The sequence below is a fragment of the Ascaphus truei genome, chromosome 16 (assembly GCF_040206685.1).
Source record: "Ascaphus truei isolate aAscTru1 chromosome 16, aAscTru1.hap1, whole genome shotgun sequence".
NCBI classification, from domain to species: Eukaryota; Metazoa; Chordata; class Amphibia; order Anura; family Ascaphidae; genus Ascaphus; species Ascaphus truei.
In genome coordinates this window covers 33,175,681-33,196,924 of record NC_134498.1, presented here as the reverse complement: position 1 = coordinate 33,196,924, position 21,244 = coordinate 33,175,681, and the positions used below count along the sequence as shown (strand labels likewise).

Below are 21,244 nucleotides of genomic sequence, written 5' to 3'. Positions count from 1 at the left end.
TGCCTCGTGCCTCCATGAAACGGGATTGTCATCCTTCATGTCAAATATCTGCCCCCTCCCTCCTTTATCGCCTCCATCCCGTTACCCTCGCTGCCTCTCGCCCGGCAGTTTTTGCTCTGGCGGGTGCAGTTTCTGGCAGGGTCTGAACGGGGGAGGGACAGACTCCATGTCCCATAGCTCCCTCTGCCTGAGAGACCCGGCGGGGGAGGGAGACTCCATGTCCCATAGCTCCCTCTGTCTGTGAGACCCGGCGGGGGAGGGACAGACTCCATGTCCCATAGCTCCCTCTGTCTGTGAGACCCGGCGGGGGAGGGACAGACTCCATGTCCCATAGCTCCCTCTGTCTGTGAGACCCGGCGGGGGAGGGACAGACTCCATGTCCCATAGCTCCCTCTGTCTGTGAGACCCGGCGGGGGAGGGACAGACTCCATGTCCCATAGCTCCCTCTGTCTGTGAGACCCGGCGGGGGAGGGACAGACTCCATGTCCCATAGCTCCCTCTGTCTGTGAGACCCGGCGGGGGAAGGACAGACTCCATGTCCCATAGCTCCCTCTGTCTGTGAGACCCGGCGGGGGAAGGACAGACTCCATGTCCCATACCTCCCTCTCTCTGTGAGACCCGGCGGGGGAGGGACAGACTCCATGTCCCATAGCTCCCTCTCTCTGTGAGACCCGGCGGGGGAGGGACAGACTCCATGTCCCATAGCTCCCTCTCTCTGTGAGACCCGGCGGGGGAGGGACAGACTCCATGTCCCATAGCTCCCTCTGTCTGTGAGACCCGGCGGGGGAGGGACAGACTCCATGTCCCATAGCTCCCTCTGTCTGTGAGACCCGGCGGGGGAGGGACAGACTCCATGTCCCATAGCTCCCTCTGTCTGTGAGACCCGGCGGGGGAAGGACAGACTCCATGTCCCATAGCTCCCTCTGCCTGAGAGACCCGGCGGGGGAGGGACAGACTCCATGTCCCATAGCTCCCTCTGTCTGTGAGACCCGGCGGGGGAGGGACAGACTCCATGTCCCATAGCTCCCTCTGTCTGTGAGACCCGGCGGGGGAGGGACAGACTCCATGTCCCATAGCTCCCTCTGCCTGAGAGACCCGGCGGGGGAGGGACAGACTCCATGTCCCATAGCTCCCTCTGTCTGTGAGACCCGGCGGGGGAGGAACAGACTCCATGTCCCATATATCTGTCACTGTGTCCCCCCGCACACACATCTCCCGCTCACAGTATTTTTGACGCCTTTATTCACAGTTAATAATAAAAGCACAAAAAGACAGCTACACACAGAACACCGCGTCCTTAATCCCACGCTGCTGACAGTCAGCTCCCGCTGTTGGTCTCAGTGCTGACAGTCAGCCCCTCACTTCTCTATCAGAGCCTCCAGCTGCTCCTGAAGAGATGTCACCTGAAGGGGACAGACACAAATCAGGGTCAGTCTGCAGGACCCAGTGAGCTCCACCCCAGGGTCCCCAACTCTCTCCCCCCCACCCCAGGGTCCCCAACTCTCTCCCCACCCCAGGGTCCCCAACTCTCCCCCCCACCCCAGGGTCCCCAACTCTCTCCCCACCCCAGGGTCCCCAACTCTCCCCCCCACCCCAGGGTCACCAACACTCTCCCCCCCACCCCAAGGTCCCCAACTCTCTCCCCCCACCCCAGGGTCCCCAACTCTCTCCCCACCCCAGGGTCCCCAACTCTCCCCCCCACCCCAGGGTCACCAACACTCTCCCCCCCACCCCAAGGTCCCCAACTCTCTCCCCCCACCCCAGGGTCCCCAACTCTCTCCCCACCCCAGGGTCACCAACTCTCCCCCCCACCCCAGGGTCACCAACACTCTCCTCCCTCCCCGATGGCAACCCCCCCTGCTGCCCCAGGGTCACCAGATGGTCTGCAGAGCATCACGCCGCTAGCGACCCCCCCCATGCACGGCACAAAGCATGTCTTCAGTAACCACTCACCTGCTGCTTCTCTTTGTCCTCCTGCTGCCTGAACTCATCCAGCACGGCCTGCAGGCGAGTCTGAGAGAGAGAGGGGGTGGGGGAGGTCAGTTTTAGATAAGGGCAGCAGTGCCAGTCTGCCACACAGTGGCAGCCTCCCCCCCACTCCGAGCAGTGCCAGACAGACATGGGCTCGCACACACAGGCAGTGCCAGCCTCCCCCCACACACAGCAGCGCCAGCCTCCCCGTCACACCCACAGAGCGGCAGTGCAAGACAGACACGCACGCACACACACGCACCCAGGCAGTGCCAGACAGACACACGCACACAGTGCCAGCCTCCACCCCCGCCCCCCCCACACACACACAAGGGCAGTGCCATACAGACACACACACACGCAGTGCCAAACAGATGCACACACGGGGCAGTGCCAGACAGACTGACACACACACCCAGCCTCCTCACCTTCAGTGCCAGATTCTCCACCTTCATGATTAGCTCTTCCTGACGTTTTCTTCTCTCCTGAGTTTCTCGCAGCTTGTTCTGTAGATTTTCCACCTGCTTCTGCAGCTCCAGCACTGGGGGGGGGGGGGAGCCAGTGTTACCGGCAGAGTGACAGGGGCTCTGGTGTCACCAAGTGGGTGACTGTGACAGAGCATGCATAAGTGATGTCCTCTCTTACACATCTCACCCTTTCCCCCCATCCTACCATCTCTGCTCCCCTCGCCCCTCCAGCAGTCTCTCACCCCCCCCCTCCCGTCTCTCCCTGCACCCCCTCCAGTCCTCCCATCTGCAGTCTCTCACCAATCTGGTTGGTCCCCCCCTCCTGCAGTCTCTGTCCGTCCTGGTGCCTCCTCTGCTCCCCCATCTCCTCCTCGGTCTCCATGATGTTGAGATCTTCCTCCTCCTGACGCTCCCCCTCCTCCTCCTCCTCATCGCTGCTGCTGATATCGTTAAAGATCTGACGCAGCTCATCCCGCTCCACTGGGGGGGGGGGGGGGAGGGGGGAGAGAGATTACACAGCGCTACTCCCAAGAGCTGACAACGCACACACGCAAAATATACAACACACTACATACATTACAGTAAATAGTGTGTACATATGTATATACATAGAGTATATAGATAGTACAAAATATATATATAATATACACACACACTACACACACACACACACACACACTACACTACACTACACACACACACACACACACACACACACACACTACACACTATGCGCGCACACACAGTATATACCATTGGTTCCGCGCCCCTGTTTAATCCCAGACATCCCGGGGGAGCTGTCCAGCCCGGTCAGGTTCTCAGCCTCTTTAGACTCGTCCTCAGCAATCACCTCCCAGCCTGAGGGGGGGGTCAAGGGAAAACAAGACCCCCCATAAACCTTTCCAAGGATCCCCACTCCCTGAAACCCCCCCATAACCCTCCCTGAGGACCGCCCACTCCCTGAAATCCCCCCATAACCCTCTAAGGACCCTACATAACACGTCAGGAACCCCCTCCTCCCACTCCCCGCCAAAACCCCATGAGGCCCTCCCTTCCTGATAACCCCCCATAACACTCAAGGACCATGCACAACACCTCAGGTCTCCCCTCCCCCCCCATAACTCCCGAGGCCCCCTCTCTCTGTTACCCCCCTTAGGTCCTGCCCCCCCACCGAAACCCCCTATAACCCTGAAGACCCCCCCCATAACACCCCGATAGCCTGTGGCCCTGAGTGTTGCTCCGAGGCGCCAGGTTATTACACACACAGAAGGATACGCACACTCACCGCCTCCGCGTCTGTACTCAGCAATCTCTTCACCTCCTTCTCTACGTCCGGCGACTCAATGTACTGGGGGAGGGAGAAGGGTAAGAGAAAAGGAGACAGAGCGAGGGGCGAGGAAAGAGCGAGAGGGGGCGGAAGAAGAAGGGAGGGGGGGAGAGGGAAAGGGGGGTGGAGAAGAGGGAAGGGGGGGTGGAGAAGAGGGAAGGGGGGGGAAGAGGGTGAGGGGGGGAGGAAAGAGCAAGAGAGGGGGCAGAAGAGGAAGAAGGGAGAGGGGGAAGAGAGACGGGGAGAGGGAAAGGGGGGGAGGGAAAGAGGTGGAGGGAGAGGGAAAGAGATGGGGGGAGAGGGTGAGGGAAGGAAGGGGGGGAGGCAAGAGAAGAAAAAGAGAGAATCATCAACATTAAGACTCCACCCCCATCCCTGCATAACCGCACTTCTCCCCTCTCATTCGCTCTTCTCAAACCCCTCTCCCCCCCCCCCCCCCCCACTTCTTTTTTTTTTTTTTTACAAAATAAAGTGTGGGAAACGATACAGAGGGGACTGCGACAAGTGTTCAATATTCACAATATACATAAAGAGAAAAGGGGGGGGAGGGAAAACACACAGTGAATATCAGAGCCTCGGACCTCCGCGGCACGCATCAGAAACGCGACGGCCATATAGTCAAGCTACTATAACCCCACCTCCAGATGAACCAGTTCTCAACTAACCCCTAGTCCGCTAATTGTTTGTAATGAGGAACAGTCCTCCGGAAAGGCCTCTCTCCATGGAAGCCATATTGTCTTTTAATGTAGACATAGAGTAGTTTAAGATTGCCGGCAGCTCCTCCATCTCCAGTCCGAATCTCACGTTGAGAGCCCGGAGTAGGGGTGGTGTGGTCTGCTTGCACGGAAGTGCGTTGGCACAACATGCGGCTGGCAGCAGGTGATCAATCCGTTTATTTGGTTTACCGGGTGGGATGGGGGGACATCTGAGACAGGTTTACCGAGTATCATTATCACCGGATCACTAGGAACATCAATACCCAACACTCGTTTCATCTGTTCTCTAATTTTGACCCAGTAAAGGCATAATCAATGGACAGGACCAAACACGCTCTTATCTTGCATTAAACAGGCAATGGATGGAAAAGAAGTAAACATAATTATGCCCCTTTACAAAGCATTAGTAAGACCACACCTTGATGGAGTACAATTTTGGGCACCACTCCTTAGAAAAGACATTATGGAACTAGAGAGAGTGCAGAGAAGAGCCACCAAATTAATAAAGGGGATGGACATTCTAACTTATGAGGAGAGGCTAGCTAAATTAGATTTATTTACATTAGAAAAGAGGCGTCTTAGAGGGGATATGATAACTATATACAAATATATACGGGGACAATACAAGGAGCTTTCAAAAGAACTATTCATCCCGCGGGCAGTACAAAGGACTCGGGGGCATCCCTTTAGGTTGAAGGAAAGGAGATTTCACCAGCAACAAAGGAAAGGGTTCTTTACAGTAAGGGCAGTTACAATGTGGAATTCATTACCCATGGAGACTGTGATGGCAGATACAATCGATATATTCCAAAAAAGGTTGGACATCTTTTTAGACAGGAAAGGTATACAGGGATATACCAAATAAGTAAACATGGGAAGGATGGTGATCCAGGGAGTAATCTGATTGCCAATTCTTGGAGTCAGGAAGGAATTTATTTTTTCCCTTATAGGGATCTCATTGGACGAAATAACACTGGGGTATTTTGTTTGCTTCCTCTGGATAATAAGTAAGTACAGATATAGGATAAAGTATCTGTCGTCTAAATTTAGCATAGGTTAAACTTGATGGACGCATATCTTTTTTTCAACCTCATCTACTATGTAACTGTAACATGGAAGCGCGCGCCTGTGTGCGCAGCCCCTCCAGCGTTGTGCACTTGCTCCTTTGTAACTGTGTGATAATCTGGCCGGGGTCAGATACCATCTCATGAGGATTTTACGCCCGTTTTCCTTGCCAGTCGCGCAGATAGATGCGCGCGCTGCCGCCTCCCGGGTCTCCGCACTGTCCTCAGGATCTCTGCCCCAAATATCCCTTTCCCAAAGGGTCATATAATTACGTTTTGCTTGCACATCCCGGGAATTTCGGATGCTGTATAGAGCCGCAATCAGCCCCTTCTGACGCCCTCGTACGGACCGTAACCTCTCAAAGGAGGCGAGATGTGAGGCTCGGTTGTACTTAAGAAACAAAAGGAGATACTGGCGCACAGCCAAGAGTGGGTCCCAAACACGTTGAATTAAAAATTAAACTTTATTAATCCACCTAAAATACTCCTTGATCAAGTGTTTTTGTAACACGAAACGCGTAGGAGGGTGTGTGCCTCCATTTTTTTAGATGGATTAATAAAGTTTAATTTTTAATTCAACTTGTTTGGGACCCCCTCTTGGCTGTGCGCCAGTATCTCCTTGTGTTTCTCCAGACCAGCATGTCCACACTGGGCTGCACGCCTGTCAGGACTTCAGGATCAAGGGATTTCTGGGAGTACTTTTCTCATCATTTGGGAGTACTTATTGCGAGTCCAGGAACCATCCCAATGAGGGTTTGGTGGGTTATTTTTTTGAACCATACACCTTACCCTTGGGGACTTTACTACATTCATCAGTCTGTCTGCCCTCTTATCCCGTCCTGTTTTTTCTGTCTACATATTGAAGGGATTCAGTGCTGAAGCGCCTTTGTCACTGGAAGTTTGGATTGATTGTACTTAAGGTAGAAATAGATACAGGTACACAGACTTAAGATGCAAAATGTATTGTGCCAAACAAAGCACCGTTTCCGCGGTAATATACAGCCTTTGTCAAGGCGAGGGCTGACTTTGGGATTTTAGGACTCCCTTCCTGCTACGGACCACCGCCTCCGAAGTATATCTACTCTACTTTTACCGTGTGCCTGCACCTCCCGCCTCGTTAGGTTGTACTTAAACAGCTCCGCGGATGGTATGTTATATTTATCTTGGAATTCCTCAAAAAGGTCCTCAGCCTAGTAAAAAAAAGTTATCCTTACAATGCCCCTAGAGATCCATACGTTACTCTGACCGGTCCTCATTCCCGGAGTAAACTCTGCATTCAGAGTGGAGACCACAGCGAAGGCGCACGCCCTAGGTTCTTACTTTCCCCCCGTATACTCCAGACCCCGACATGCTGTTGTTGATATGAATGACATCTGCTTTAGGGCCTCTAAGGCAGGGGCCCCAGACCCCACATCTTTCTAAGGAGATCAGTAATGTGGGCTTTTTAGAAATATTTGCTAGATGAGTGAGGTCGATCATCCTCCTAACATTGTCTGCTGCTTGGCGGGCCCAAGATAGATCCCCTCATTCTCTCTCATACATCTGCATTGCCCCACTCTGTCACATCCCATGCTCCACCGCTTATCTGCCCCCCCCACCCCACCCATACCCGCCCCCAGGGTCCTGCACCTTCTTCTTGGCGGTCTTCCTGAAGCGTCTCTTCCGCACGTTCTTTAGAGGGGGGGTGACTGAAATAAACAGGGGATGGGGGGAGCGTTATAAGCAGGAACCAGGGGTACGACAGGAGACAAGACATATCTACATAGCTCCTATCTGTGTCACTTGTCACCTTCTGTGGTGGGGGTCAGAAGGAGGTCCCACCCCTCTGTCACCCTGCACAGGGGGAAATCCCCTCTGTGTCACCCTGCGGGAGAGAGGGGGAGGTCCCCTCTTGGTGTCACCCTGCGCGGGGGGAGGTCCCCTGTGTGTTACCCTGCGTGGGGGGAGGTCCCCACTCTGTGTTACCCTGCGCGGCGGGAGGCCCCCTCTCTGTGTTACCCTGCGCGGGGGGAGGTCCCCTCTCTGTGTTACCCTGCGCGGGGGGAGGTCCCCTCTCTGTGTTACCCTGCGCGGGGGGAGGTCCCCTCTCTGTGTTACCCTGCGCGGGGGAGGTCCCCTCTGTGTGTTACCCTGCGCGGGGGGAGGTCCCCTCTGTGTGTTACCCTGCGCGGGGGGAGGTCCCCTCTGTGTGTTACCCTGCGCGGGGGGAGGTCCCCTCTGTGTGTTACCCTGCGCGGGGGGTGGTCCCCTCTGTGTGTTACCCTGCGCGGGGGGAGGTCCCCTCTGTGTGTTACCCTGCACGGGGGGAGGTCCCCTCTCTGTGTCACCCTGCGTGGGGGGAGGTCCCCTCTCTGTCACCCTGCGCGGGGGGAGGTCCCCTGTGTGTTACCCTGCGCGGGGGGAGGTCCCCTCTGTGTTACCCTGCGCGGGGGGAGGTCCCCTCTGTGTGTTACCCTGCGCGGGGGGAGGTCCCCTCTGTGTTACCCTGCGCGGGGGGAGGTCCCCTCTGTGTGTCACCCTGCGCGGGGGAGGTCCCCACTCTGTGTTATCCTGCAGGTGGGGGGTCCCTCTGTGTCACCCTGCAGAGGGTGGGGGGTCCCTCTGTGTCACCCTGCAGGATGGGGGGTCCCTCTCCGTGTCATCCTGCGGTTTGAGGGTGGGGTGTACTCACTCCCGTGGTTCCAGATGAATTTCTTCTCTCTGTCCCTGTCCTTTTTCTTGTTGGCCTTCGGGTCACTGGTGCCTGTTGGCTCCTCCAGAGGGGGGTACAGATCACCGTCCAGGGAACAGACCAGCATCTGCCGCCACCCCCCCAAAAAAACAAATACCCGGATTATTTAGGTTCAAATTCAGAGGTACAGCCCCCTCCATATTTTAGAAAGGATCCCTCAAAAACTGGGTCTCTAATTTTGTCCTCCCCATTAAGAAACCAGGGAAGGGAGGGTGGGGGGGCGGAGGGGGGAATGGTCGCTAAGCCCCTCCCACTCTGACATCACAGGGGTCCTAAGAGCCTGGTTAGAGGGGTTTAGGATAAGACGGTCTCCCTGGCGTCTGCAGGCTTCAGGCCTGTTTAAATTCCAATGTAAACAGGATCTGCCAATGTTGGTTAGTCTCATTAATAACCTGCACGTCTCCCCCCTGGGAATGTTGGGGGGTCCTGACAATGATTTGCAGGCTGTCTCAGTGGAAGGCGCTGCATGGCTGAGGGCTCTCAGGACGGTGGGAACGTTTACCTGGCAGAGGTCGGCGGTCTTGTTGAAGGTCTTCTTGTCAATGGTTTTCATACATTCCAAGGTGCAGGGGAGGTCAACCAGCTTCGCGCCCAGGGGGACCCGGTCGACGCGCACAATCCCGTGACGGCCGTCAGCTGAGGAGAGAGACATCACTACCCGCGGGAGGGGACCTGTCCTCCCAGAGCTACTCTATGGTGCAGAGACCATTCCTCATCCCCCCAGAGCTTCTCTATGGTACAGAGCCCCCCCCCCTCCTCCCCCCAGAGCTTTTCTATGGTACAGAGCCCCCTCCTCAGCCCAGAGCTTCTCTATGGTACAGAGCCCCCCTCCTCATCCCATATCTTCTCTATGGCACAGAGCCCCCTATTCCCACAGCTACTCCATGGTACAGAGCCCCCTCCTCATCGCTACTGTACAGAGCCCTCTTCTCCTCCGTGGTTACGTACGATGTAACTCGATGGAAAGTCTGTCCTTTGTGCTGACGCTCCCAGCCTGCACCATTCTCCTGACGGTGGACGCGTATTCCTGAGAGGAAAGAAACAGGAATCACAGTGTCACCCTGTTGTGGGACAGACTCCATGTCCAATTGCTAGGGTGACTATATTTATTCTGGGACAAACTTTGTGCATGCGCGAACTGCAAGCGACCACCACGCATGCGCGAACTGCAAGCAACCACCACGCATGCGCAAACTGCAAGCGACCACCACGCACGCGCGAACTGCAAGCGACCACCACGCACGCGCGAACTGCAAGCGACCACCACGCATGCGCGAACTGCAAGCGACCACCACGCATGCGCGAACTGCAAGCGACCACCACGCATGCGCGAACTGCAAGCGACCACACGCATGCGCGAACTGCAAGCGACCACCACGCATGCGCGAAATGCAAGCGACCACCACGCATGCGCGAAATGCAAGCGACCACCACCCATGCACGAAATGCAAGCGACCACCACCCATGCACGAACTGCAAGTGCCAAACGCGTGCTTGCCGGACGCTCATGCGCGATTAACATTTGCTAGCCACTTGTGCGCATATGCGATGGGCGCCTGCCGGCCGGGAGCCTATAACGCATGCGCAAACGGCCAAAAAATTGGATTTTTGTTTTATAAAACTTGGTATCTGGGACAAAGACTAAGAAAACTGGACTGTCCCGGCTAAACCCATATGTCTGGTCCCCCTACCCATTCCTCCCCTCTGTCTGTGTCACTTGGATAGACTGGAAACTTAGGTAAATGGAAGATGAGAGTTGATACAGATAAATGTAAGGTTATGTATTTTGGAAGCAACAATAATGATGCTACATACAAATTAAATGGGGCAAAATTAATGGAGAAGGATTTAGGAGTGCTTGTAGATAGCAGGCTTGTAGACAGCAGGCTTGTAGATAGTAGGCTTAGCAATAGTGCCCAAAGTCAGGCAGTAGCTGCAAAGGCAAATAAGAAAATGGGGAATGGATGGAAGGAAAGTAAGCATAATTATTCCCCTCTATAAAGCATTAGTAAGACCACACCTTGAATATGGAGTACAGTTTTGGGCACCACTCCATCAAAAAGACATTATGGAACTAGAAAAGGGCCACCAAATTAATAAAGGGGATGGACAATCTAACTTATGAGGAGAGGCTAGCTAACTTAGATTTACATTAGAAAAGAGGCGTCTTAGAGGGGATATGATAACTATATACAAATATATTCGGGGACAATACAAGGAACTTTCAAAATAACTATTCATCCCACGGGCAGTACAAAGGACTCGGGGCCATCCCTTAAGGTTGGAGGAAAGGAGCTTTCACCAGCAACAAAGGAAAGGGTTCTTTACAGTAAGGGCAGTTAAAATGTGGAATTCATTACCCATGGAGACTGTGATGGCAGATACACTAAATTTGTTCAAAAAAAGGCTGAACATCTTTTTAGAAAGGAAAGGTATACAGGGATATACCAAATAAGTAAACATGGGAAGGATGTTGACCCAGAGAGTAATCTGATTGCCAATATTTGGAGTCAGGAAGGAAAGTATTTCCCCCCTTATGTGATATCATTGGATGATGTTACGTTACACTGGGGTTTTTAGTTTGCCTATAAATACAGGATTAGCATTTCAGGCGATTACATTTAACATCGGTTGAATTCGGTGGACATGTTATTTACCAATCAAATCTAATATATGTATAATATATATGTGTCCCATAGCTTCCGTCTGTGTCACCGTGTCCCCTTGTCCCTATACGGGTGACAGACCCCCTCTCACCTGTGGCAGCCTCAGGATATACTGACTCTCCAGCTCGTGCGGCGCATCGTCCTTGTTCCGCGACGTCTTCTGTTCTTTGGGGACAAGACACACGGATCGGGGGGGAGAACGGATAATCTTATTGCGGGGCCACACAATCCTGGGACACGCGGATCAGGGGGAGAACGGATACTCTTACTGCGGGGCCACACAATCCTGGGACACGCGGATCGGGGGGAGAACGGATAATCTTATTGCGGGGCCACACAATCCTGGGACACGGGGATCGGGGGGAGAACGGATAATCTTATTGCGGGGCCACACAATCCTGGGACACGCGGATCAGGGGGAGAACGGATAATCTTATTGCGGGGCCACACAATCCTGGGACACGCGGATCGGGGGGAGAACGGATAATCTTACTGTGGGGCCACACAATCCTGGGACACGCGGATCGGGGGGAGAACGGATAATCTTACTGCGGGGCCACACAATCCTGGGACACGTGGATCGGGGGGAGAACGGATAATCTTACTGCGGGGCCACACAATCCTGGGACACGCGGATCGGGGGGAGAACGGATAATCTTATTGCGGGGCCACACAATCCTGGGACACGCGGATCGGGGGGAGAACGGATAATCTTACTGCGGGGCCACACAATCCTGGGACACGCGGATCGGGGGGAGAACGGATAATCTTATTGCGGGGCCACACAATCCTGGGACACGCGGATCGGGGGGAGAACGGATAATCTTACTGCGGGGCCACACAATCCTGGGACACGTGGATCGGGGGGAGAACGGATAATCTTACTGCGGGGCCACACAATCCTGGGACACACGGATCGGGGGGAGAACGGATAATCTTATTGCGGGGCCACACAATCCTGGGACACGCGGAGCGGGGGGAGAACGGATAATCTTACTGCGGGGCCACACAATACTGGGACACGGGGATCAGGGGGAGAACGGATACTCTTATTGCGGGGCCACACAATCCTGGGACACGCGGATCGGGGGGAGAACGGATAATCTTATTGCGGGGCCACACAATCCTGGGACACGGGGATCAGGGGGAGAACGGATACTCTTATTGCGGGGCCACACAATCCTGGGACACACGGATCGGGGGGAGAACGGATACTCTTATTGCGGGGCCACACAATCCTGGGACACGGGGATCAGGGGGAGAACGGATACTCTTATTGCGGGGCCACACAATCCTGGGACACGGGGATCGGGGGGAGAACGGATAATCTTATTGCGGGGCCACACAATCCTGGGACACGCGGATCGGGGGGAGAACGGATAATCTTACTGCGGGGCCACACAATCCTGGGACACGTGGATCGGGGGGAGAACGGATAATCTTATTGCGGGGCCACACAATCCTGGGACACACGGATCGGGGGGAGAACGGATACTCTTATTGCGGGGCCACACAATCCTGGGACACGCGGATCGGGGGGAGAACGGATACTCTTATTGCGGGGCCACACAATCCTGGGACACGGGGATCGGGGGGAGAACGGATACTCTTATTGCGGGGCCACATAATCCTGGGACACGCGGATCGGGGGGAGAACGGATACTCTTATTGCGGGGCCACACAATCCTGGGACACGGGGATCGGGGGGAGAACGGATACTCTTATTGCGGGGCCACACAATCCTGGGACACGGGGATCGGGGGGAGAACGGATAATCTTATTGCGGGGCCACACAATCCTGGGACACGCGGAGCGGGGGGAGAACGGATAATCTTATTGCGGGGCCACACAATCCTGGGACACGCGGATCGGGGGGAGAACGGATAATCTTATTGCGGGGCCACACAATCCTGGGACACGCGACGGGCCCCCGATTCGGACACAGGGACAGCCGTTCAGATTTATAAGGGTCCACATTACTGCCACCAATTGTATGAAGGGGATTAAGATCTAGTGAGGTAGCAGAGTATGCTGCCGAGCCAAGTACAAATTAGATTGTCAGCTCTGCAGGGCAGGAGTCACTGTGCATGTGCAGTTTATCACAGTGCTGTGTATACTGGCAGTGTGCATGTGAATCACAGTGCTGTGTATACTGGCAGTGTGCATGTGACGGAGCGTGTACACAGGAGAACAGAGCAGTAATATATATATATATATATATATATATATATATATATATATATATATATATATATATATAAAAAAAATCACCCAATACGGAAGTACTCATTTACTCTGTGTACATACATATACACACACACACACGTATTACTTGTGGAGGTCATGCTGCGTCCTGTCCCACGAAGTCTGTAACACAGAAAAAAAGACAAAACATTGATATATATATATATATATCAATGTGAGGACTTAAACACTGAAACTTATACATAGTGCTGAGCGCAGTATACACAAGTACGGTAATTACATATATATCTATAGGTCCCTACACGAGAACCGAAACTTTGGTTTATGATGTGTCCCTTTCACCAAATACACTTTCTCAGCTACCCCTTTGTGTGCCGTCTCTTGATTCCGGATTCCAAACGGTATCGTATAAGTGCATTATCTTTATGGGATGTGCATCAACCATCATACATTTTTTATGGGAGTGCCAACTGACCTTTTTATTATATATATATATATATATATATATATATGAACAGTTATAGTTGCACTCCACTAACAATGGTGGCTTGTCTGGGTGCATTAGCTGCACAGATCAGGGAACGAGAACAGGCAGGCACCGCGGGACTTGGAAAATGAAAAAAGCTTGTTACCCCCCCAAAAAAATCCACGTTTCGGCTCCCCAAAATGATATAGCAGTAGGTACGCCTAATCTAGGCAAGTGTACGCAACATACACATCAGATATATACATACCCCAAATCCAAGGCTGGAAGTAAAGCAAGAAGCAGCACATCGCAGGGAGTAGCAGATGTTTCTTACTAATACACCGATTTCTGTGCCTCCCTAAGATGTGCTGCTTCTTGCTTTACTTCCAGCCTTGGGTTTGGGTAATGTATGCAAGTATATATACTGTATATACATACTGTACAATGGAAAAAAATCTTAGGAGCCAGACAGAATTTTTAGGAGCCAGAGTCTGGCTGTTACTGCCCCCTTCCGTCGGCTCTGTGGGTTAAAATGCATGTGTGACACACCTCCCCTCCCACCCCCCATTTATCTTAAAACCAAGGGGGGACCCTAGTTTATGCTGTGCCAAAAGCCCACCCCTGTCCTGACCTTAAAACAATGTACTAGCCTGACCCAATGAGGCTTCTAGACGCCCTTATAATGCTTCACAGGCGCCCATATAATGCTGCTGGCGCATCTTGTGATCTGCCAACCTAACCTTGCACCTTATAAATCATTGTACTAGCCAAACCCAATGAGACCGTGGGCTCCCCTTCTGCTCCCTCTATGTGGAGAATACGCGGCATGAATAGCCGGCTGCTGCAATAACCAGAACAGAACGACCTCGCTGGCTCCCAAACGGGATGGGCCCATGAAACTCCCGCATCCAAGTGTCCCTCCTGCAGGAGCTGAACATTTACAAGAATGCCACATCAGCCATTAGATTACATGAAGATACAAGCAAGGGAGTGCGGCAGGGAAGCACTGTGTGTCGCCAGGATCAGCAAGGGAGTGCGGCAGGAAGGCACTGTGTGTCACCAGGATCAACAAGGGAGTGCGGCAGGGAAGCACTGTGTGTCGCCAGGATCAACAAGGGAGTGCGGCAGGGAAGCACTGTGTGTCGCCAGGATCAGCAAGGGAGTGCGGCAGGAAGGCACTGTGTGTCACCAGGATCAACAAGGGAGTGCGGCAGGGAGACACTGCGACACCAAAGATTTTCACTGCAACACTTGACGAATTGTTCAAGACATTAGATTAGAAAGAAAAAGAAATCAAAATAAAAGAAGAAGAATGCAGATTACATTGTTATTTTTGCCACAAGTCCAGAAGACCTCCAGCAACAAACTGGAGAACTCGCTGAAACAAGAACGCGGCATCCGTATGAATATCTGCGCGACCAATGTGATGTTCAACAAACGGCTCACGTCTGTAATGATTGAAATCAATGGACTAGAAGAAGTCAAGGACTATGTTCAAGGCGTCGGACATAGTGCAGGTGCGCGTGACGGAGTGCAAGGAGGCGCGCGCCTGAGCGATCTGTGGACTGACGCGCCTCGCGATGGGGAGGCATGGCCTTGACGTCACCAGGCTGGTTCACCCTGATTGGCTCAAACCGCTCACGCGACACAGCCGACACACGAAAAAGCCAATTTTATTGTCTTTTCAAAATCCTGTCGCGCTCGCTGCATCGTGCCGGATTGATTTAATGGTTTTTGATTGTGCCATGCGCACAATGGCCGCAGCCGAACGTGGCTGGCAAATAACAATGGATGGGAACCTTTGGATTGAACCAACAGGTGAAGGAAGATTGGATGGAGCGCACTTGGAAGAAACAAGACAATATTTCAAGAGATGTGAAATGAAGAAAAAAGTACACATCTAAAAAAAAAGTGTGCGCAGCGTCCTGGTAAAACAAATCCTCGGTGTATCAGATCCATGTATACACGGAGATGTGTATTGCACCAATACAAAAACGTGTTAAAAATTATATTACATCAATTATATGATCATATTCATTGTGATAAAGTGCATAAACATTAAAAAAAATACATTTGAATAAAGAAAAAAGTCAAATATTGTTCAATCATAAATAAAAAGCAGATATACAACAGACTCCCGGTAGCCAGGGCTCGACAAATGCACTCGTCCCCTCGCCTGGGGCGAGTGCATTTTGCCCGCTGTCGGATGTTACCGGCGGCGGGGTGGTGCGGCGTCACCCGGCATTTTCCTGCATCTCTCTGTCCAACATCAGTGTCTCCCCCGGCATCTCCCGTGAAAGTGGCTGCGCCGCGCCATGACAACGAGATGCTGCATGACGTCTACTCCCAACTGCTGTTACTTGCAAGTTGCGTATCCAGTAAATCGGAGACTCAACCAGCCCAGTAATCCCAATTGGAAATCCAGCGTATCTCCTACAGGAAGTACCCAAGTAACCGCAGTTGGAAGTTGACGGGGTCTGGGAGAGCGGTGAGGAGCTCTAAGGACGCAAGGTCTACTCCTAACTGGTGTTACTTGGGTACTTCCTGTAGGAGACACGCTGGATTTCCAATTGGCCTGTGGGATAACTGGGCTGGTTGAGTCTCCGCTTTATTGGATACGCAACTTGCAAGTAACAGGAGTTGGGAGTAGACGGAGGTCTGGGAGAGCGGTGAGGAACAGGAAAAATAACTAATTAGTTTGGAAGCAAAACAAAAGTCTGTGACATCATTACAAGGCTGAAGAAATTACAATGGAAGTGGGCCAGACATATCGCAAGAAGAAATTACCATTGTTGGACAAAGGTGGCATTCGACTGGATTCCAAGAGAGCTTAAATTATTAAGATGATGACCAAAAGTAAGATGGGAGGATGAAATCAGAAAATGTGTCGGAGCAACATGGAAAAGGTGTGTGTGTGTATATATATATATATATATATATATATATATATATATATATATATATATATATATATATATATATAAGAAATGCCTACTCAGCTCTTACACATACATAGCCTGTCTATCCTTCAAATATGATAAAGATAAGGGAATACTGCTCACCACACAAGGTAAAAAAAAAAAAAAAAGGATACAAATACTTGTGCTCTTTGTCTAGGGAAAACCTGTGCGATATTCCAAGTAAATACGGAAGAAATGTGGCGAACCCGGGCACTACAATTTAAATAAAGTGAATTTATTAGCCAGTTGATCGATGTTTTGGACTATGTCAGCCTCTCTCAAGAATTAATGTCATAATAAGAAAAAACAAAAATGCCCCAAATAAAATATCCCAAAATCAGGTGTCCCGTGGGAATAAATTCACTTTATTTAAATCCGTAGTGCCGTTTCGCCTTTTTTCTTCCGTAGCCTTCAAATATGTACATATATTATATACACACATATAGAAACCCAGCAAACATGTAATTCACAATACAGAGATAGATTATGTATATCTACACACCCAGCAAAAATGGTGTGTGTGTATCCAACCGTCAACAACTCAATACATTCACATTTCTTCTATTAATATATAATCTAAAATCATTCGCAGCACCCGAGCACATGTATCCATAGATACACACGTCTCTATTATATACACACACACAACTATATACCTGTGTCTCTGCTCCTCCTGCTCCCGGAAGTCCCACACGCACCGAGTCCAGCTGCCAACCACGTCCCCCATGCGTTTGCATAAAAGAAAGTCCGTTTGCCAACCACGTCCCCCGGAGAACAGAGACCGGAAGTGAATCCGTTTGCCAACCACGTCCCCCAGACTAGATGTGAGTCCGTCACCGGAACTTCTTCCCACCCGGAAATAACTCCTGTGTTTAAATGATACAGAGGAAGAAACAAGGAGAGAAGAGGCATGCACTGAACGTGAGAGAAGCAGTGTCACTCCGGAGTATAGTGTCACTTATGTGGGGAAAGTGTCATGCATTAGGAGGATAGTGTCACTCATTGGGGAAGGTCATCCTTCTCCTCCCTCTCGTGTAACTGCCTTAGATGTAAACATGGAGGTTCAGATGAACCGCTATGAGTTCTACATTGGACTGACGCTGGCTGTCTCCTCCAGCATCTTCATCGGCTCCAGCTTCATCCTTAAGAAGAAGGGTCTGCTCAGGCTGTGGGGTCGGGGGCAGCTCAGGGCAGGTAACACCTCCATACCCCACTACCCTATCATCCCACTTTGATACCCCAATACGCTACCTCAATTACCAACCCTTTATCTCAATAACCTATCCCGCTACCCAAATACCCCACGACTCAATGACACATCCTGTAACTAAATACTCCAATACTTGACCCTATATCTCAATGTCGCCTTCCCTCTGTGCCTCATAACTCCCTTTGTCTGTGACACTTTCCCCCTCTCCTGCAGGTCACGGGGGACATGCGTACCTCAGGGAGTGGCTGTGGTGGGCAGGTCTCTTGTCAAGTATGTATCCCTGCCACATACTCCACCACATGCCTGCGGTCTCCTCTTCTGATTTCTACCCCTTGCTGTCTTTGTAGTGGGACTGGGGGAAGCGGCTAACTTCACCGCGTATATCTTTGCCCCTGCCACACTGGTGACCCCGCTTGGAGGGCTGAGCGTGCTGGTGAGGTAAGGAGCAGGGCTGTGTGTTACCCCTCACTCTGCACATTCTGTCCCTTTAATATACCCCTCATACCCAAATACCCTCCTGCCCCCACATCCCAATTGCTCTGTACTTTGTCCAAGTTACCCATCAAACCTTCTGAATGCCCCACTGCACTTTGCCAGGTTCCCCTCACCCATCACTTCCTCCCTCTGTCCGCAGTGCTGTCCTGTCCACTCACTTTCTGAACGAGAGACTGAATTCTCCTGCTAAGACTGGCTGCGCTCTGAGTATTGTGGGTTCCACGGTCATGGTGCTTCATGCCCCTCAGGAGCAGGAGGTGTCCACGCTGAGTGAGATGGCGGACAAGCTGAAAGAGCCAGGTAACCCCTGGACTACCACAGATTCCTTGGCCTCCTCCAGCCTCTGTGATATCTTTCTCCTGCACTCCAGGTCTCGTGGTCTCTTTCTACAAGGCTCTCTTCTGTCTTCACTTCTCCCTGACATATCTCTGTCCCTTCATTCAGGGTGTGTGGTCTCCCATTGTATCCTTGATAAATCTGCCCCAGGATACATGGTCTCTTCCTCTGTGACTCCCTCCTGTCGCCAACATGTTATCTCTGCTACACTCACCCCTCAAGATTTGGAGTCCATCCTCCATGTTACCACTCCGTTTGTGTCCTGGGATTCATGGTATCTCCTTGTGTAGTCCTGTATGTTATATCGGTCTTCTCCATATACATGGCCTCTTCCTCCGTGACACTGTCTCCATGTTATCTCCCCCCCCACCCCCAAGATTTGTGCTCCTGTCCATGTTATCTATCCCCAACCATAAGGATTTGTGCTCTTTTCCCCACTGCTTGTGTGACCGTGTCATCCATGTTCTTAGTATACGTGGTCCCTTCATCCATGGCTCTCGTCTCAATGTTCTCTCCCATTCACCCCAGGATTCGTGGCTTTTGCCTCCTGCGTGGTCCTGTTCTCGCTGCTCCTTGCCGTGCTGGCTGCTCCGCGGTGGGGCCACAGTAACGTGATGGTGTACGTGCTGATCTGTTCCCTGATGGGCTCACTGTCCGTGGCCTGTGTGAAGGGCCTGGGCATCGCTATCAGGGGCCTGTTCTTGGGGGCCCCGGTGCTCAGGGACCCGCTCGGTTGGCTGCTGCTTCTCGGTCTGTGCATCTGCGTCAGTGTCCAGATCCACTATCTCAACAGGTGACTGCGCAAACTACACTCCAAACCCTTCCCCAGCTCTGCGTGTTCATGTTATCAGATTTCTGCGTGCTGTTGTATCCCTCCCTAACTCTGTCCCTCTTGCAGGGCCCTGGATGTCTTTAATGCCTCCCTGGTGACCCCGATTTATTATGTGCTGTTCACGTCCTGCGTCCTTGCCTGTTCTGCCATCTTGTTCCAGGAGTGGCAACACCTGAGCGGAGGGAGCGCCGTGGGGACGATCAGCGGCTTCGTCACCATCGTGCTGGGGGTCTTCCTACTTCACGCGTACAGGGATCACCCCCTGCCCCTCGCTCTGCTCCCCTTCTTTCTGAAGGCAGGGGGAGAGAGGGGCGTGCTGGGATGTGAGGAGGATTCGCCTTTGTGTACCCGGGAGGAAACGTGCATTGGATAAGCCATTAAGCCACAGTGCTACTTCAAGGGTCAGATCACATAGGGGCAAAGTGGCCTAATTACAGGGATGTTTAATGGGTCAGCCCCACGTACGAGCAGTGTGACCCAGTAACGTGTTTAATGGGTTAAAGGGTCAGTCCCACCTATGATTGTGTCTGTGTGACCCTGCGGTGGGAGGGACAGACACCGTGTTCGTGGCTCCGCTGTTGCCCGCTGCTAAGACACTGCAGGTAATATTTTAATCTTTGGTGCTGTGGTTTCAAAAGACAATGAGTTAAAGGGAGTTTTATATTCTTCAGATCCCGCTATCCCCCTTCGCCTTTCCTGGAAAATCCTAAACTTTTAATTTGATGGAATTCATTCCATATATTTAGTTCTATTTTAAACCTGCGCTGCTGCCGGCCATCTTTAAAAATCACTGTATACTGTACATTATATTTGGCTGTTAATACTATTCTTGTGCTTACATAATATCTTCTATTCCAAACGCACTTTACAATTATATATAGGAGGTAGGAATGCAGCCGCCTATAGGGTGGGAGCCTGACATTAGCACAACCGTCTCTCGGGGGAGGGGTGGGAGAGCCTGTCATTAGTGCGGCCGCCTCTGGGGTGGGAGCCTGACATTAGCGCAGTCGTCTCTCGGATGGGGAGGGAGAGCCTGTCATTAGTGCCTCTGGGGTGGGAGCCCGACATTAGTGCAGCCGTCTCTGGGGTGGGGAGCTTGACAGCGTAGCCACCTCTGGGGTGGGAGCCCGACATTAGTGCAGCCGTCTGGGGTGGGGAGCTTGACAGCGTAGCCACCTCTGGGGTGGGAGCCTGACATTAGCGTAGCCGCCTCTGGGGTGGGGAGCTTGACATTAGCGCAGCTGCTAGGAACAAGAAATGTTGGGAATAGCACTACTACCCAAAAAAAAAGCTAACAACTAAACCTCATAACTAAAGGTGGTGCACCCCTGGAGTAATGGGACTAATAATGCAAAAAAGAGAGGGGGAAATCCTACAAGACAGGAATTGCAGACACTCCAGACTGGGGGCACTCAAAATTGTAAGCAAAAAATAACAATTTTATTAAGCAAAAACAAAGATGGAGAGACAGTTAATATAAAAAAAAAATGTAACCAATCGCTGAGCAGCCTGAAGATATCTAAGTGATGAAGGTTAATGCTGCACAAACACTGAACTCTTATAGTCTCTAGGTATATATAAGTCCAGAGCCCATGTATAAACCTCTGTGAAATAAGGAATCCATTAAACCGGGAGGTAACAAATAGTCCCCTCCTGAGACAATGGATGCCAGTCTGCCGCAGAGAAATAAACCCCATCCAAGACAGAAAATGCAACCAATTAATTCAGTGCTAATAAACCTGTCTGTAATCAGAGTAAACGCTGGTGGAATTATGCCAAAAAAAGGCATATAGAAACA

At 51.9% G+C, this 21,244-nt stretch overlaps 2 protein-coding genes across 3 annotated transcripts; one reads left to right on the top strand and one right to left on the bottom strand.

Annotated features, from left to right (window-relative positions):
• Positions 1 to 1,225: 1,225 nt before the first annotated feature.
• On the bottom strand, positions 1,226 to 17,315 carry TAF7L (TATA-box binding protein associated factor 7 like). 2 transcript variants are annotated; one of them, XM_075573064.1, is made up of 13 exons: positions 17,230 to 17,315; positions 13,275 to 13,309; positions 11,034 to 11,107; positions 9,225 to 9,303; positions 8,779 to 8,912; positions 8,217 to 8,343; positions 7,175 to 7,233; positions 3,714 to 3,786; positions 3,192 to 3,296; positions 2,739 to 2,918; positions 2,400 to 2,512; positions 1,954 to 2,013; positions 1,226 to 1,403 (listed from the first exon to the last, which is right to left on the bottom strand). In XM_075573064.1, the coding sequence occupies exons 1-13, from the start codon at positions 17,298 to 17,300 to the stop codon at positions 1,359 to 1,361; spliced, it is 1,155 nt and encodes a 384-aa protein (XP_075429179.1). In that variant the 5' UTR covers positions 17,301 to 17,315; the 3' UTR covers positions 1,226 to 1,358. The 2 variants fall into 2 exon arrangements, with proteins under 2 accessions (XP_075429179.1, XP_075429180.1); XM_075573065.1 differs by having other exon boundaries at positions 13,275 to 13,313; positions 17,232 to 17,292.
• A 47-nt stretch (positions 17,316 to 17,362) lies between these two features.
• Positions 17,363 to 20,272, top strand: LOC142467413 (magnesium transporter NIPA2-like). The gene is made up of 6 exons (XM_075573066.1): positions 17,363 to 17,767; positions 17,997 to 18,053; positions 18,131 to 18,221; positions 18,418 to 18,578; positions 19,143 to 19,407; positions 19,513 to 20,272. The coding sequence occupies exons 1-6, from the start codon at positions 17,629 to 17,631 to the stop codon at positions 19,817 to 19,819; spliced, it is 1,020 nt and encodes a 339-aa protein (XP_075429181.1). The 5' UTR covers positions 17,363 to 17,628; the 3' UTR covers positions 19,820 to 20,272.
• Positions 20,273 to 21,244: the final 972 nt, after the last annotated feature.